Genomic DNA, 14,863 nt, shown 5'->3' on the forward strand with positions numbered 1-14,863 from the left:
CCTAATCCTAATTTTCCCTGTTCACCTGATATGGTTATATCTCCTGCTTTTCTCAGAATATCTGGAGTATGCATTTCAACTTCTACCTTAGAACAACGAGACATAAACAAAAGGAAGTATTTTAATTCCCATTAAAAACTTTCAAGGATTATTAAATTTGGACAGCTCAAAATCCTTTAAGCAGAGGACCAGCTTACTCAGTGAATTTTTCCATTTTTACTGGGACTATCTGCTAAATATGACACTGTACTGCTTAACTTACTTTAGGAGTATCATAAGAACACTTACTGTGAGGCCATACCTTGAATACTGTGTTCAGTTTTGGGCCCCTCACTACAAGAAAGATATTGAGGTGCTTGGGCGTGTCCAAAGAAGAGGAACGAAACTGGTGAAGGGTCTAGAGAACAAGTTTTATGAGGAGCGGCTGAGGGAACTGGGGTTGTTTAGCCTGGAGAAAAGGAGGCTGAGGGGAGACCTGATCACGCTCTACAACTACCTGAAAGGAGGTTGTAGCAAGGTGGGTGTCGGTCTCTTCTCCCAAGTAACAAGCGATAGGACGAGAGGAAATGGCCTGAAGTTGCGCCAGGGGAGGTTTAGATTGGCTATTAGGAAAAATTTCTTCACCAAAAGGGTTGTCAAGCATTGGAAGAGGCTGCCCAGGGAAGTGGTTGAGTCCCCATCCCTGGAGGTATTTAAAAGACATGTAGATGTGGTGCTTAGGGAAATGGTTTAGTGTTGGACTTGGCAGTGCTAGGTTAACGGTTGGACTCAATGATCTTAGAGGTCTTTTCCAACCTAAACGATTCTATGATTCTATGATTCTATGTCTTAAAATTTGAAAGTGATATAACTGTTATTAGTTGGCAAAAGAGCAGTTGTAAAGATTCTTAACAAATTTTTGTTAGTTTCTTGCATAGTGGATTGTAAGTATCAAAATAATGTAAGCATGATATCTACAATAGAAAACTGACATGCATTTAATTTAGCCAAAATGAATAATTACATTATTGAGGAGAAAACTCTTAATAGAATGTTTTATGAACCAAGTGTCTTTTTTTTACTTATAATGTGTGACTGAGCAGGTAAGGTACAGAGCAGCAGACTTCAGGGAGGAGTTATTAATGGTGTGATATATCATAAATAGGAAGGAAAAGGCAGAGGAAGGTAAGGAATGGATTTAAGGTGTACACCTAAGAAGTTCTAAACTACTTTGAATAAGAGCTGCCATTTTGTGAAGGGTTAACATTTTCAAAAGCAGAGAATGGTTAGGTTAGTTGAGGAAACTAACTACAGATGATATTGTTGTAGGTGCCTGGCACAGACCAGCTGGCCAAGAGAAAATAGGTGATACCTGGAAGAAGCATAACCTTAGTACTCACAGGGAATTTTAACTACTCCAATAGCTGCTGCAAGGACGATGTGGCTTAGCACAAGTAGTCCAAGGGATCTCCTGTGTGTGTTCATGACAATTTTTTGATGCAGGTGATCCCCTAGCTGACTAGGGCAAATGCCCTAGTCACCATTGAGGCTGAGAACCCAATGAAAAGAAAATGGAAAAGGTTGTGGTACTTAATACCTTTTTACCTTGTTTTTTACTGGTATGTTTTGCCTCCAGTCCTCCCTGAACCTACTAGTAGGGTTTGTGGGAGTGCAGCATTATTCACAGTGGAGGAAGAAAGAGTCAGGAAGCAATTAAGCCATCTGGTTGTACATATGTCCATTGGAACAGATGAGATGCACCCAAGAGTGTTGAGGAAACTGGCTGATGCCACTGCAAATCTGCTTTCTGTCATCTCTGAAAGGTCATGGCAGTCAGTGTGGTTCCTGGTAAATGGAAAAGGTAAATATCATGTGCACCATGAAGAAGAGCGAGACGAGGACCTGGGAAAATACAGGGCTGGTCATTTTAAACTCAATCTTTGGAAAGATTATGGAGCAAATCCGCCTGGAAACTATTTCCAAAACAAAGGACAAGTAGCTGTTTGGGAACAGTCTGCATGGATTTACCATGGGGAATCGTGCCCAACCAACACGTCACTGTCTATGAGATGAAAGGCTGTGTGGACAAGGGGAGACTAGTGGATATTGAATACCCTGACTTCAGAAAGGCCTTTGACGCACTGTCCCCCAGTATCCTGAGAGCCCAATTTGATGAGATATAGGCTGGCTAAGTGGATGATAACGTGGGTGGAAAATTGACTTGATTGCTGAGCTCAGACTCTTGGCTACTATTAATTGTGATTAATAATGTGGGCAGTATTCTCTTTATTGATGACCTGTATGATGGGACAGAGCAAGTTTGTGGACAACACTTGTTTTGGGGGAAATGTCAGTACTCTGGAAAGTAGCATTGTTGTTCAAAGGGATCTTATGAGGCTGGAGAATCAGACTGATAGGAGCCTTTGACAAAGGCAAATGCAAAGTCCTGCATCTTTGATGGAATAACCCCATGCAACAGTAAAGGCTGGGGGCTGACTGGATAGGGTAAAGCTCTGCAGAAAAGGATCTGGAAGGCTTTGTGTACAAATTGACCATGAGCCAGCAGTGTGTCCTTGTGGTAAAGAAGGCCAGCAGCCTTCTGGGCTGAGAGTGGAAGCAAGAGTGGAATCAGCTGATCCAGGCAAGTGATTCTTCCCTCTGGATCTTCTGACATCACACCTGGAGTACATTTAAGGGCTCACCAGTGTTGGAAGAATTTTGACACACAGAAGTAAGTCCAGTCCAGTGGAGAGTCACCAAGATGATTAGGAGGGGGGAGCATATAACATACAAAGAGAGGCTGAGGGAACTGTGTTTGCAACTACGTAATGAGAGTGTATAGAAAAGACAGAGCCAGAGTCTTCTCGGGGGCACATAGTGATACGATGGGAGATAATGGGCACAAGTTGCAACAAGAGAAGTTTCAATTAGGTATTAAGAAAACAAAAAAATCACTCTGAGGATAGTAAAACATTTGAACTGGTTGCCCTGAGGTCATGTCATCTGAATCCTTTGAAATCATAACTGGACTGGACAAAGGCCTGAGCAACCTAATCAACTTTGCGTGGGGGCTGTGCTACATCTCTTCCAACCTCAATTGTTCTGATTCGATGAACTTAACTTTTTCACACAAATTGTAGCAGCTGCAGTTGTGTCCTACATGTACACTAATCTTATTTTAAGTGGTAGTAGTACTCAAGTTGTACTTCATTGACAGGCCATATTTTTCAGATACAAATCTCAGACCTGACCCATGTCTCAGGTCTGGTCTGTAATCATGTTTCTGGTTGGGTTTTGTTCTTCCCTCCCTCACTTCATTTCTATTTTATAATGGAGGAGTGGCTTATTAGTTCTCATAAGCGCTCTGGAGAATAATTATGGAATGTTTGCTATAGTTAGGTATGTCTGTAATATTCTCTCTAAGAAGCTTCTTATGGCTTTGTTCTCTTTGAGACTTAGAGATGGAGTAGTAAGCCATCAAGTTCTGGACAAAGCACCTGCTTCTCTTGGCTTTCAATGTTGTTTTCCATACACTGAGATACTAGTTTTCTAGAGGGTTTTGGCGTCATTACCATATGTTAGCCAACAGAGACTTCCTTGGTGAACTTAAGATTGCAGTAGCACATATCGCTACCTGTTTTCAGCCTGTATTTCAGAAGCCTTAATTGATCCAGTGGTATGCCAAAGTTATCAGAGAAGTAATTGCTATTTTTCTTGAAGCTTGTTGCAGAATTTTATTATGGGCAAAAGGAATTTATGTATGCACAGCCAAGAATATAATGTTACTGAAACTCAAATCTTAATTGTCTAATAAAACAATTATTTTTAGTCCATACATAATTATTATGGAAAATAATTTAAAAAATACTACTACAGAAAAAAAGTCTTCATCATAATACAGCTAAAATTGTAGCACGCACACTCTCCAGCATTTTCCCTGATGTGCTGCTAAACCTGCCACTGCCCTTCTGTGTTTTCAGCTTAATGATACTAGTGTTCTTGGGAAAGAAAGGGGAAGGGCTTACAGGGGTCATCAATGTCTTGAGTTCTTCAGTTGGGGCAATATGACATTGATGGTGAAGGACTTTTCCTCCTGTCTCCTCAGAGCACTTCTATTTTATTTTTATAAATTTGCTAATACAGTCGTCTGCTCTTTTTCTCACTGGTTCTCAACTAGACCTGATGAATCCTTTTGCCACATTTGACTTAATTCTTCATATATTGTAGCGTAGTATACTGACTTTACAAGTTCACTTAGCAGCTACTTCAGATTTGCAAAAGTAGTTTGAAGGTGCTAAGTATTTCAGGCTTTATTTTTCAGAACAGTTATTAAGAAACTGTGTTTCTATAGTGACATTGTTTCTGTTTAGTCAGCAATTTCAGGAGTCTGTCACAACTGTACCTTTGGGGAAAAGAAAATTAGAGGGCTGTAATTTTTCCCTAGAGAAAATTTGTGCTGTGACAGATCATGTCTTTCCTCAGTTTTTGATTTATGCACCAGACATAACAGATTACTTTATCTTCTTCTCTCTTTAATTTCTCATGTAGTACTAGTCTCTACTTTATCCAAGGATCGGCTACAATTATGGAACATGGATTTCTTATCATAAACTCAAGAATGGTGATCTCACAATACCAGTTGTGTATCAATACAAATATATCAATATCAGTTCAGTAAGAAGAAAAAAAAAATGTTTTCTTGCTATTGTCAAAATATTAGTTATAATCCTACTTTTTTTTTTTTTTTTTTAATTTGAGAATTTGGACTTGAAACAATTTTCAGTTTGCCCTAAGGTCTTCCAGACTTCTCAAGTGACAGTGTGCTTGGCTTACATAATAATTATTAATATGTATGTGATATCTTACAGACTTTCTAGTAAATTGTATCTTTTAAATTTTGATTGTCCACTCAAATTTATTAATATGAGTGTTACAAAAGTTTTAGCCTTTCTTTTTGTAATGTCACACTGTATTTTGAACCTCACCATTCGGAACAGGAGACAGATGTTCCAGGCACCACAGAACAACTACCTAAATGAATCAATGTGGATATCAAATACCTGTTCTTAATAATTATCTACGTGATGTAACTATTACTTGTTATTGTCCTGTTTTTCATATCAGAAGCATGCTCTGTAGATTAGATATGCAAATCCTGATAAATTGTTAACCGCATTAGGAGATCTTCACATTCTTTTGGAAGATGTGAAGTTGAAATTTCAAAAGAATTATTCTGTGTTTCCATCTTCAGAGGTAAATGTACTTTTATGGTTTTGCAGTGTAATTCTTTCTCTCCTCTCAGAAATACTACAACATAAAAATGACCTTAGGGGATCAAACCAACCATCTACTTAGTTCATTAGCTTGTCTCTAGTAGTGACCAATAGCTGATATGTGGCTAAACTATATAAAAGTTAAATATATAATCATTTCTCCATATTATCTGTAAGTTTTCAGAAACTTCAGCTTAGGTACTGCCAGAATCAGATGAATTGTCTTTGTATTTAAAGCTCTTAAATAGCCTTCCAGGAATTTCAAAGCTCATATAGTCTTTTGGCAACTATACCCGCCTGTAGCAGAAAGGTCCATAGTGCAAATATGCCTGGTGAAAAACCAGCTCTTTTGATGTATTAGAAAGTTGGCACTAATCTTGGAGAAAGTGAGTAAGTGTTCTCTATTGATCTTCTCCACAACACCCTTAAATGGTAAAGAAGAAAATCTGAAATTTCTATCTTCTGCTTGATAAAATAAATTACTCCAAACTTCATTCTGCATAGCACAAAATCATCCGCTTCATTCCAGCTTCTAGCATTTCCCAATACTTTTACTGTTTTTTCCTTAATGGAAAAACATTGCAATTTTTTCCAAAATGTTTACCTTTTCTCCCCTTCTGCATAGTAATGTTGTTAATTAGAAATGCTGAGTGATTATTTTTGTGTAGTTTGTTATGTCTTGGATATTAAACACACCTGTATTCACATTATAGAAGGAAGAGGGAAGCAAAGATAAGAGCATATACTTATGTTTTAATTTATTTCAATATTTTGAAACAAATAGCTATAAATAACAAAAAAAAAAAAGAGATAAAGGAATATTTCATTCCTTGTCCTCCAGTGAGGGGAAAAAAAGCTATATGAAAATATATCAGTATATCATATGCATGGATATAGATATTCATTTGGGGTTTATTAATTTTGAAGAAATTCTTGTTTGCATACTTTTTATTTTGTAACAAACTACTTATATTGGTTTCTTCCAATTAGCAGTTTTCAGACCACAGATTTTAAAACTAAGAAGTGTCTTATCTAACTATGTAACTACATCATTGGTCACAGTGAACTCTGGAAAAATAGTTCTTATAATGGAGCTCTATAGGAATTATCTAGGAAAAATATAGGAGACATGGTTTTGGTCATTATATAGTGATTTGTACAGTCTTTGAAGGAGAGAGAACATTTGATGTAGAATGGAAGGATTCTTAAAAAAAAAAAAAAAGGAACTTTATGTGTCTACATGGTGCTCAAAGAAGATCTTGAGAGGACTCCAGAAAATATTTGTAATGTTTTAGCTTATATTCAGAATTATGTTTGCATTTGTTTCCTCTATAGCAAAGCTTCGTGAGTCTTGCTTTGATCCTGGAAATATAATGAATGGAACAAGACTTGGAATGGATTATAAACTGGGGTCAACTGTTACATATTACTGCGATGCAGGTTATGTTCTTCAAGGATATTCTACACTAACATGTATCATGGGAGATGACGGAAGACCTGGATGGAACAGAGCCCTGCCCAGTTGTCATGGTAAGAGCAGTTTTTAATTTATTATAGTTGCTATTGTTATTATTGCTTTGTCATATGGAAAAAACAGATACAAAATTAGAAGAAGCAATTTTAATAAACTTCTCTTTTAGGACAAAGCCCTTTTCAATGATATATTTAATAAAAATAACTTATTTAATAACTCAGGGTAAATACTGTTTCAAGTTTTTAATAACATTGGATAAATAGTGCTACAAGTTACCAGGGCGAATAGAGGATAATAGTAATGTCACCCTTTATGCCGACCTGTATTCTTGAATTAGCAAATTTACAGCAGAGTATAGAGATAAATACCATATATATGTATTTAAATAGAGTATTAAGTATACTCTGGATGTCACAATATATGTTTGTTTCTTTTTGTTATTACTGGTTTTTAAACCACGTAGATGAAACATTTTGTATATACAACATTGCATCATTTAACCTGTTGGACATGTGGTCTTTAGAAAAATTCAGCCTTGAAATGCACCAAAGATCCAATCATTCAAACTTTTATGGATATGACATACTCCACTCATTTCAGGAATCTCCTGACTTCAGTTATATTACCACTGACTGTCTCAAGTGTAAGCATTTTCAGATTTAAACTGTAAGAAAAGATCCAATTTTTATTTTACTGATTTGGTGTTAATTCTTACCAGCAATTGATAGCCACTTCAGAAAAAAAACAATATTCTTTTCACATATTCTGTAAGATTAAGCACAAAATCTCTCCCATATCATCCAGAAATTAATAAACAACAAAAAAACCCAAATTATAAAATTAACATTTCCTGTATAAGTTAAAATAAAATCTCATTATCATGTTAATTTCAATTCCATTTCATAATCTGAAGACAAAAAAGCTGTTAAATCCATTTCCAATTTGAATATATTTATTTTAAATAGAATATGGATTTTCTTTCTTGTATACTTAAATTTCTATTGCAAAGTGGATGGTGGAGTACCAGCAAAACAGAAAAAAAAAAAGAAATTGTCAACTATAAAGAATAACCAATATTATAAGCATTTGAAGAACTTTAGTATTTTCATTATCCACCAAAACCATCATAGCACTGAACACCAAATTTCAGTGGCATCAAATTGGAAAACTGGCCCTAGCAAACTTTTGGAAATGTGTTCAGACTTGTAGACTGTGTGCAATGGAAGTCAAAAGTTTCTTCCTCATTTTAAAATGAGGTATGAATGTTGTTTTCTAGAGAGGAGTCGGTGAGGAGAGTTGTTGTGTGTAAGAGGAAAAAGGTTTCCTTCTTTTGGAAGGTCTTTTTCATGGGTAATGAAAGATAAATAATTTCTTTATCAATGATGCAATAATTGTGTCTATTCATGCCACTTAAAATCTCCTTAGCAATCTTCCAGTGCTATCTATTTTAACATTCACTAAAGGGAGAGTGTTTTGCTTGGAAGGACTGCCATTTGAATAAAAGGGGAAAAAAAATCTTGTAATGAAAGGGGTAATATCTGTCACTGATTCTAACCAGACCATTTTCTTTCCTGGATGAACAAGGCCTTACTTCAAAGATGACAAACCCCACACTTTTTTAGGATATGATGTCACAGCATAGGCTCCATAAAAATACCTTAGCTTTGCAATTTTCACTTGTTTTTCTTATATTGCTTTTTTCTCCAGTTCAGAATTGATGAAGGTTTGTAGATATGTTGCTGTGATATATTATAGTGTATTTTTACAACAAAATCAATGCTTTCCACTTTTGTGGAATTTAGCTCAAGAAAACCAGAACATTTATATAGCTGTAAGAAAGGCGATATCAGTTGAATAGCTTCCAATTACATGGAGTTGGCAAAAACAGTTTGAGAGCTGAATTTTGCCTCCTGACCACCAGTCTCACCTACGTAAAAAATTTGCTTAGTAGAGAAATGAGATTCCTCCATTTTGCCAGTTATATTTTTGAAACTCCATTGAAACTGTGTTATAATGAAATGTGGTATACAATACACCGCAGTATATATGTATTTTTTCATTTTCTTATTTAATTTTACGAAAAAAAAATTGAGAACCTGAACGCCCTTTATACCTGTAATATTTTGATCTAATGCTTTAGGTATGAAGTAAAAAAAGTTTTTTAGAAAGTTACCTATCATTCTCTCTAAATTTTAACATTTTTAATATCAATTTAGAATCCAGGTTCTTTTATTAAATTCCTTTGAGCCATATTTAGCTGTATAGCTTTATAGGGGGAGTGAGGCATCTCAGAATATGGAAAAGAGAAATATTATAAATGAGTATTCTCATTTTGCTCCTGTTTGGAGCTAAGTAGGTCAGAGGAGAGGAAGGGAGAACTTTCAACACTCCAGATGGCTTTCTGGGCTCAAGGGGCATGTTTTACAATGTATAGAATTGGGCTTGTAAAGAGTATAATTCAAAGGACATAGAAAAGGTTTTTTTCTTCTAAGACCATTTGTGTCAGTAATATTTGAAGAAAATCATTAGATAAATAACATGGATAGCATGAGGGTGAAACTGACACAGGAGTCCAAAGTCAGACACTATTAAGTAAAAACTCTTCTTGTTGCAGTTAATATGGATATTTTCATTGAATAGTAGAATCTCAATAGAGGAGGATAGAGTACTATCTCTATACCCATTCAGAATAACTTCACATAAGACATACACCTGAGAGATGGTAGATGAGTTTGAATGGTCCACGTAGAGAAAGGAGTTATGGGTCTTACCTGTTCTAAAGTCTAGCCTTTTAGATAAAATGTGGGCAAAAATACATTCTCCATTTGGAATTAAAAAGAAAATGAAGGCCATGGCTCTATTATATTGGAAGGGCAACAATTTGGGATGGCTTTAAGCATTCTCCGAAAATGTCTCGTACATGAAGCCCCATAGGAAATCTTTGTTGAGGAGCACTGATATTCTGGGCTTGGTCAGGCTTCGGCATGAACTGGCTGATGAATTGCTCAGTCTGTCAAATCTTGCTTTCCTGGGAATGTGCAAAACTAGAAAATATGAGGGTCTACAGACCCTGAAAGTCAATAACTGATGATTTTGGAGTTAGATAAAAGCTGAGCAGAGACTTTCAGGATCATAGTGGACTAGTTTTCCAAAATCTACTCAGTGCATAAAGCTGATGTTTTTGCCATTGTACCTTTATGCACCAAATGTATTTTATGACCTAGTCCTATGTGCATTAAGCATGACTTGCATTTGGTTGAAATCATTATTTAAAATGACCTTGAGCCTCTCTAATAAGTGTGGGAAGTGAACCAAATCATTGGCTTCATTCTTTAATGAACATATGCAAAGATTATCCAGGCTAATATGCTAAGCTATTTGGCATTTCATGGTGGATGTTAAGAACAGGATGTAATTAACATATGCAGATGCAATATTACTATGACAGAGATGATGATTAATGATTTATCTTAGCTTCACCAACTATAGTTAATCTTAAATTTTTGGTAACAAACAACAATTGTTTACAGAATAACAAAAAACTCTGTAGTGAGAAGTCACATTTATGACTGAGTGTAGAAACCTTGTTCTTATCAGAAGAAATCATCTATTGATCACTAAAAAATATTGCTACGTTTCATTATAGTCTGTTGTTTAATCCTTGGAAATATTTGAATCTAGGCTTCAAAATATCTCCATCTGAAAGATATATCTCTCAATCTCAAATATTGTCATGAATGCCTATGATTTGTTTGCTTTTTTTTTGGTAACAAAACATCAGTATTCAGAATATTCATATGTACTGTTTGTCTTTTGTTTAAAAGAAAACCAAAAAAGTCCTGGGGTTGCTCACAAAGCAATTCCTTACCATGATATTTAAAAGCAACAGAAACATTCTTAATTATAATTGCAACAAGAAATCTTAATTCCCAGTCTTATGTACAGAATTACATATTATAGCCATGGTGGTTTAATGATTAAAGACCATACTAAAAAACAGATGCATATACATTATGAGGAAGGAGAGAGGACCTTGAACTACATGTCCACTCCTCTGTCATATGACCTAGGAGATAATTCGCATTATTAGGAGCTGGGAAAAGGGATGCCTGCAGCCTCATCTTCTCCCAAAGAAATGTTTTCCTGAAAACGGAAATGTCAGAGGAAGTACCTGTTCTTCTGTTCTTTGTTTTGGCTCTGACAGTAGCTCTTGGATTAATTTGCATTAATTCATACTTTTCGGTATGATTTTTTTGTTTCTTTCTGTCTGTATTAACTTGTCACAGCTATCTGAGGTAGCTCAGATCAGGTTTATATCTGAAAACTTTTAGGATGGAAGACTGCACAGAAAAGCTTAATCTTACTATTTATAATTTTGTAATATATTAAATGTTGACAGCTTTTTCATTAATCATTCAATATTGATTACTTAATCAGAGGCTTTATAGGTCACATTTTTATGCACTTTTTACATAGTGAAGCTATGATTCTAATGTGGTTATTGCATACCGGTGTGGTCTTTTGAAACCATGACTTTAGTCAGCCAATTTTTTACATGATAAATCATAGTCAGACAGTACTATTACAAATTGCAAGAAAAAATGCAAATCATCACTTTCACCATTATTGACAATATTATAAAGAATTGAGAATGTTCTTGTCATAGGCAAACATATAAGTCTAGAAGAAGATGAAAGACAGGCACATTAGGCTAGAATGCTTTCTTGGGTGATTTTTGTTTAGGATAGGTAGGTAAAGACAAGGTTGAATTTCTAGGTAATCTAATTTACATTTCTTAAAAATGCTCAAGTATGTTAAAAGAATAATCAGATCTGGCATGTGATGGTCTATTTTATACATATAAGAATCAAGGGGGGTTTTATGTTTATAATATTTTGGATGTAAAGATTTTGATCAAAGCAGTTGGAACTTTCATTAACATTTTTGTCCTTTCTCTTAATTTTTGGACTACAAATGTAGAATGCTTGATTATATTCCCAAATCCTCAACTATCATATATAAGTAGTTAAAAAGAAGATTTTGAAAGGCACAAAAGAGTTGTTAGAAGCCTAACATTCGTTAACTTCCATTTGTGGTATTTAACATTTTCATCTTTATTAAAAAAGCAATCAAACAAAATACATTTCTAGAAAAACTGCTTGTTTTTAATAGAACAGATTGAATGCATATCTAAAATGTAACAGATCAGGATCAGATGTTATTACGGGGATACTGTAGATGGATAGTAGTAACTGTATTTTGGGTTGGCTACAGCTACTGCTGATTAATTATTTTTTGCTGAAAACACTTATATTTAAGTCCTTTTAATTATTTCATGAATTTAATGTGCTAGACTGATATTTGCTTTTGCAGTTCTCTGCAAGAGGCTTGTTCCTCAGTGTGATTAATTTGCTTTAAAATAGCGTATCTGTGGCAGAGAATTAAGTCTGCAGTAAACACATTGTCTTCATACCTTGGAGGTGGCAGAGGATTGAATGAGATAGTAGAAGAGAAGCAGAGATACAGTGAGGATACAAAGTCAGGATGGCTTATAATCACTAAAGAAGAATTCTTGCAAAATCTGAAATTAATTTTCAGAAGTCCAATGTCTATCTTTTTCATATTAAGAAAGTGCCTCAGCCAGAAACTCTGAGGATGACATGAGTTTAAATGGTTGGTATTTATGGTATAAAGAGTGGAATGAAGGCATTGAGAGAGTTACTGTGCACTGGAGTGCAAAGATCAACCTTAGTCAGCATTCCATTAAGGTAGTAAAAGTACTAAAGGCATTAAAACCCCTGGAGGAGGTGGCATAGGTGATGCTACAATTGTAGTCATCCATTTACCTCTTGTTGAAGCATGACACTTTCATTTAAAAGAAATGTATCCCTACTAATTTTACATTTGAATGATGTCGTGGTTTAATCTCAGTCAGCAATTAAGCACCACACAGCCGCTCGCTCACTCCCCCCCACCCGGTGGGATGGGGGAGAGAATTGGAAGAGCACAAGTGTCGTGGTTTAACCTCAGCCGGCAACTAAGCACCACGCAGCCGCTCGCTCACTCCCCCCCGGTGGGATGGGGGAGAGAATCGGAAGGGTAAAAGTGAGAAAACTCATGGGTTGAGATAAAGACAGTTTAATAGGTAAAGCAAAAGCCACACACGCAAGCAAAGCAAAACAAGGAATTCATTCACTACTTCCCATGGGCAGGCAGGTGTTCAGCCATCTCCAGGAAAGCAGGGCTCCATCACACGTAACGGTTACTTGGGAAGACAAACGCCATCACTCCAAACGTCCCCCCCTTCCTTCTTCTTCCCCCAGCTTTATATACTGAGCATGACGTCACATGGTATGGAATATCCCTTTGGCCAGTTTGGGTCAGCTGTCCTGGCTGTGCCCCCTCCCAGCTTCTTGTGCACCTCCAGCCTGTTCAGTCAGTAGAGCATGGGAAGCTGAAAAGTCCTTGACTAGTGTAAACACTACCTAGCAACAACTAAAACATCGGTGTGTTATCAACATTGTTCTCACCCTAAATCCAAAACACAGCACTGTACCAGCTACTAGGAAGGAAATTAACTCTATCCCTGCTGAAACCAGGACAGTATCCACCCCTTATTCTATACCATCTACGTCATGCTCAAGTCCCATATTTTCCAGTGCAACCTCATTAACCACCCACCCCGCTTTCCATCCTTTGATATAACACACAGATATCATTCCCTTAGTCTATGGACCACCCTTGTGGAATGTCTGTAAAATGTCCATGAAATATCCATTGAGTTCATTTAGTCCGTGACTTTGGGCTCCATCTGTGATGGTGGTCACTCAGGACAGGAGAGGTGGTGTGTTGCGTGGAGTTACTGGGTACCAAAGCCAGCTCAGGTCAGGTCACTGCTGCACTTGCACTGCTTCTTGTAAGGCTTGTCCTCCACTTGTTCGCGTGGTTCCTGCTATAGTAATTCCTATAACACGCAACTCAAATCATGGGTTACAACAATTTAAAGGTATTTCCATTACAATCTCCACCCCTGGTCCCTTTGGGCCAGGTTATAGGGTTTAACATTGCAATGAACTCCTCCCCTTGCTCCTAGCCTGGCTAGCAACAAGGGGTTTCTGCTATAGTAATTCCTATAACATGCAACTCAAATCATGGGTTACAACAATTTAAAGGTGTTTCCATTACAATCTCCACCCCTGGTCCCTTCAGATCAAACCATAGGGTTTAACATTGCAATAAACTCCTCCCCTTGCCCCTGCTCTGGCTTGGACTTATCCACAGACTGCAGTCCCTTAGGGTAGTACCTGCTCCAAGTGGAGCCTTATCTATGAGCCACAGTCTCTCCAGGGGTACGCCTGCTGCGGCATAGACTTATCCACAGTCACTTTGAGATGCACCTGTTCCAGCACAGCCTTCTCCATGGGCCACAATGTCTTCAGAGATATACCTGCTCCAGCGTGGCCTTACTCGCAGCCACAGTCCCTTCAGAAGTAAACCTGCTGTAGCACAAACGTAACCGCGGCCACAGACGCTTCGAGATGTACCTGCTCTGGCATGGGCTTATCCACGGCCACAGACGCTTTGGGGTGTCCTGCTCCCGCATGGACTCATCCACAGGTCACAGTCCCTTCGACTCGAGTTCACACTGGAGTTCCAGCCTGTCCAGTACAGCAGCACAGAAACAGCAGGGATGCCCTGGCCATCTGCCAGCCCAGGCACATCGCCATTGCTGTTATCAAAATGTTCCCAGGCACAGCAGAATACAATGATAAGCAGTACAGCAGTACAGCAAGCAGTGAAAGCAAAAAACAGCCACTAACGAGCATTGGACTCTAATATACAGTAAGGCAAGCAAGCCCCATGGCAAGCACAGGAGCCTGCCAATTAATAGCTAAACAGCTATAACAGGTATAAATTCGATCTAGCACATTCCAATCAAACCTGTCATTATCTCGAACCCTTCGTGCCCCACGTTGGGCGCCAAAAAGGACTGTCGTGGTTTAACCTCAGCCGGCAACTAAGCACCACGCAGCCGCTCGCTCACTCCCCCCCGGTGGGATGGGGGAGAGAATCGGAAGGGTAAAAGTGAGAAAACTCATGGGTTGAGATAAAGACAGTTTAATAGGTAAAGCAAAAG

The 14,863-nt window shown here is 37.4% G+C and overlaps 1 protein-coding gene across 1 annotated transcript in view; it reads left to right on the forward strand.

Moving 5' to 3' along the window:
* CSMD3 (CUB and Sushi multiple domains 3) overlaps positions 1-14,863 on the forward strand; it is an 823,344-nt gene that overhangs the window by 576,839 nt on the left and 231,642 nt on the right. The window contains exon 31 of the mRNA XM_076329214.1: positions 6,588-6,782. Coding sequence (XP_076185329.1) covers positions 6,588-6,782 — 195 coding nt within the window. The remainder of the gene's footprint in view (positions 1-6,587; positions 6,783-14,863) is intronic.

Source organism: Aptenodytes patagonicus, chromosome 2 (genome assembly GCF_965638725.1).
Source record: "Aptenodytes patagonicus chromosome 2, bAptPat1.pri.cur, whole genome shotgun sequence".
Lineage (NCBI taxonomy): Eukaryota > Metazoa > Chordata > Aves > Sphenisciformes > Spheniscidae > Aptenodytes > Aptenodytes patagonicus.